The sequence below is a fragment of the Lagopus leucura genome, unplaced genomic scaffold (genome assembly GCF_019238085.1).
Source record: "Lagopus leucura isolate 7727_CA_CO unplaced genomic scaffold, USGS_WTPT01 Super-Scaffold_100037, whole genome shotgun sequence".
NCBI classification, from domain to species: domain Eukaryota; kingdom Metazoa; phylum Chordata; class Aves; order Galliformes; family Phasianidae; genus Lagopus; species Lagopus leucura.
In genome coordinates, this window is record NW_024962286.1 from 3,027,104 (window position 1) to 3,030,796 (window position 3,693).

The 3,693-nt window shown below is 53.8% G+C and overlaps 1 protein-coding gene across 1 annotated transcript; it reads right to left on the reverse strand.

Annotated features, from left to right (window-relative positions):
* Nucleotides 1–2,753: 2,753 nt before the first annotated feature.
* LOC122186371 (forkhead box protein E3-like) lies at nucleotides 2,754–3,485 on the reverse strand. The gene has a single exon (XM_042882955.1). The coding sequence runs from the start codon at nucleotides 3,483–3,485 to the stop codon at nucleotides 2,754–2,756; it is 732 nt and encodes a 243-aa protein (XP_042738889.1).
* Nucleotides 3,486–3,693: the final 208 nt, after the last annotated feature.

A 3,693-nucleotide genomic window follows, 5' to 3' on the forward strand; every position in this document is an offset into this window, starting at 1 on the left:
AAGGAGCCTGCTAGAACAGATGATTCACTCTGTGGCAATCGCACCAACACATTCCTGCAAGAGACCTAACTTTGCCAGTGGAAATGTGCCTCTTTTATTCACAGTTGCCTTAAGTGACAAAACAGGAGAAATAAGGAGCGTGAAAGGGGGAAAGCACAAAGTCCCTACCAATGCAGTCTGCAATCCTAATAATTGGTCCACAGATATCTTTCCCACTGTGTGCCCTACTGTTCTCACAAGGAATGCAGTACGTTCTGCCTACATGTGTTTGAGTTCATCCATAAGGGCCATCACTTTAAGAAAAATGAACCAAGCCCAAGATAACAGGGAATGCTGCTGGGAACGAACCACTGCAGCTGAACATCCATTCCTATCTCCCTTTCACACCCCTCCTACACATCCTCCCCGTTTCATTTTCTAGAAGAGAAGGAGATGCAGTCATCACCACTGAAGACCATTGCAGCCTCACTGACAGCAGTCCCCAGCCTTGGTGTGCTGGTACAAACGCACCATCTAGTGGCAAACGCAAACGGGAAAGCTGTAGAACCAATAAAGCACGAACATAACTCCTAGCAACGTGAACAGGTTGCTAGAAGTCCGATCCCTTTAAGAGCCCCCAGGCCCTAGCAGCAGGCACGAGGGCAGAAGATCACTCTGAACGCACCATCCTGACACAGCATGCCATATACTGCAGCAGATGTGTGACTCCACTTCAGATTTGAGGGATTTGAGAGCTGCTGAGCACCTCATGAGTGGGCACAGAGCCTAGAACCACCTGCACTGAGCCCATACAATCCACTTCATGCAGTAACTATCTCTTGCTTCAAGAGGAGCAATAGGAAAAGATGAAGCTTTACAAATTCAGCCTTATCATGCGTTTGATGGGCACACACAGGAGACAGCACCCACAGCAGGGAAGGCAAAGAGCAGCCCCTGATGGAGAAGAGAAATAACCATCACTTACCCAATCCATGCCCTGCCAGGTAACCACTGGACCACGTAGAGCTGTGCTCCAAAAGCAATCCCAAATCCAAAAGATAAATCCAAAAAGACAGGGATAGACCTCCGTAGAGGGGAACAGAAAGCATAAAACACAGGAGCTCCTCCACCCACACCCCCATAGAAGCTTCTGGGCCTCATTAGTGTGGATGGACTGCAGCTGCCAGGGCCTGAGCAGGGCTGCTGACACCTGTGCTTGGCAGCAGCCAGCTGGGGAAAACACGCACAGCCCCTCCAGAAATGCAATCAGCTCTTGTTCTCCTTTCTTGTGTGTGCAGGCACTCTGCTCAGGTCTCTCTTGGCAGTCCCAGCCCCACGGCTTCTGTGCACAATTGCATGACAGAGGTGGCTCAGCCCATGGCCCACAGGTGCCAGCAAGCAAGGAGCAGACAAAAGCCCTCAGGACAACTTAGGGGAGCCCTGACAAGGAGGGGGAAAGGGCTGCTCCTCCTTCTTTTCTCCCAGCATGTAAACCAGTGATGTGAAGTCATGCTAAGTAGCAAGGAAACACAACTCAGCTGGAAAAACAAGGTGAGAAGCACACACACAAACACCAACTTTCAGAAACTCTTCTTATTTTCATAACTGTGCACAGTGGAATTAATGACTGTCCAGAGGTCAAACTTCAGACCCCAAACACAGCAGCAGTAGTTTCACAAATGTGCGTTATTCATATATGGCCTAAACCACAACAGGGACCAAAACACTTCTCCAGAACAAAACTCTAGAGGTCTTTGTTGTCCTTACGTACAGAATGACTGCCAGCTTCAACATGCAACAGTTGTTTCATTGCCTTCATTTAAAGGCAACGTCCGGAATAGTTTCTTAAGTACAAGAAAATGCAAAATACAAACTGCAAATCCGGGTTTAAACCCCAACTTCTCTAAGGATGAACAAAAAATCAGTTCCAAGTGCTTGCTGAAACCATGAGCTCCTACAAGGAGTATTGAACAGTTCATAAAACATCAGCATGACAAAGTGCTGGCTCTGCACAAACTGTATTTGAACTTTTCCTTAACAAACTGAAATACAACCCTTACTGGAAGCATACTTTGTCCCTGAGCCTTATTTTTAGGGGGAAGCACAGAAATGACTCTGAAATTAAAAGGGGAAAACATCCTCATAAAACAGAGCATCACTTAGAAGGAAAATGTTAAGAACAAATGTGTGCAAACATCTGTAAGAAGCAGCAATACAAAATAAACCCTGGCTGTATACAAAACCTCATATTGCTCTGCTTCAAATACAAAGCAATCAGATTCCCAGCATTACTTCAAAGATCTTTGTGGGTTGGTTATTTTTTTTCTCTATCAAACTGAAAAATACATATACCATTTGTATATGTATATATAAAAGATTGAAATGAAAGCTCAAGAATGACTTAATGAGTTTAAGGACACTTGCAAAAATATTGTGCCTGTAGCAAAGCCAAATTTCACTTGCACAAGGACTGGCATCCCTTGGCTTCTGTATACTTCCAGATTCAACAAGACAACACACAGGTGAGCCTGCCAAAGCTCTGCAGCCCCCTTTAGGGTGGTCCTAAGCTCAAACACCAATAAATCTGAACTGACAAATGGCTGTAGTGCAGATATCTCACAGACAGCTCCGTGAAACACGGCAGCACATCTCAGCCACTGCAACGCAACGGGGCTCTGCTCAACCAACAAGGATCTTCCAGACCAATCTTCTGACGGGTGGGGCCTCTGCAAGTCGCATCACCACGAAAATGGGCAGGACGGAACCTGGAAGCCTCAGGGCAGCACCGGGGCCCTGCTGGCAGCCAGAGGGCGGTGGGAGCCCGGCTCGGGCGGGCACTGGACAGCAGCAGAGGCGACGCCGGACAGCGGCCAGGAGGGCTGCAGCGGGGACGAAGCCGAGCTACCGGCGGGCAGCGCTGGGTTCGGCCCCGGGATCCAGGCGGGCAGCGCTTGCGGGGACTCCGGGCAGCAGGGCGGGCAGCAGGGCGGGCTCCAGGCGGGCGGCCCTCGTTGGCAGCCCGGGAAGCAGGACGGGCTCCAGGTGAGCAGCGCTTGTCGGGCACCGGAGCGGCAGGGCGGGCTCCAGGCGGGCGGCTCGGAGCAGCGGCAGCCGCGGGGCAGAGCGGGGCGGGCAGCGCACGGACAGCAGGGGAGCGGCGACGGAGGTTGGATCGAGCGGCGGCGGCGGCGGCGATCGCCCCCCGGGAACGCGTCGTGGAAAGCGGGATCCAGAGCCCATTCGCCGCCGCGGTGCGGGGCGCCGGAGCGGCGGGGCAGGCGGAGGAAGCAGGGGTTGAGGCTGAGGTTGTGGCGGATGCCGTTCTGCCAGCCCTTAGGGCCGCGGCGGTAATAGGGAAAGCGGCCCGAGACGTAGCTGTAGATGCCGCTGAGCGGCAGGCGCTGCTCGGGGCTGGCCCGGATGGCCATGGCGATGAGAGCCGCGTAGGTGTAAGGCGGCTTCTGCAGGGCCGGGCTGCCCGAGGGGAGCTGCGGCTCGTCCCCCATGGCACCGCCGCTTCTGTCCCTCGCGCTCCCCCGAGCCCTTTTCCTTCCCTCCCCGCCCCATCCCCGGAGCGGCTGGGGGTCGCGGGCGGGTCAGGACGGCGCGTTCCCTCGGCAAACCCAAGCGCGGCAGAGGGCGAGGGCGGCAGGTGCGGCGGGCAGCGCGGGGGCACGGGGTCACAGGGGGGAACGCGGGGCTGGGGCTGTTCAC

Excerpts from the sequence above, each read along its gene's own strand:
- LOC122186371 (XM_042882955.1), bottom strand. The coding sequence starts at position 3,485 with ATGGGGGACGAGCCGCAGCTCCCCTCGGGCAGCCCGGCCCTGCAGAAG.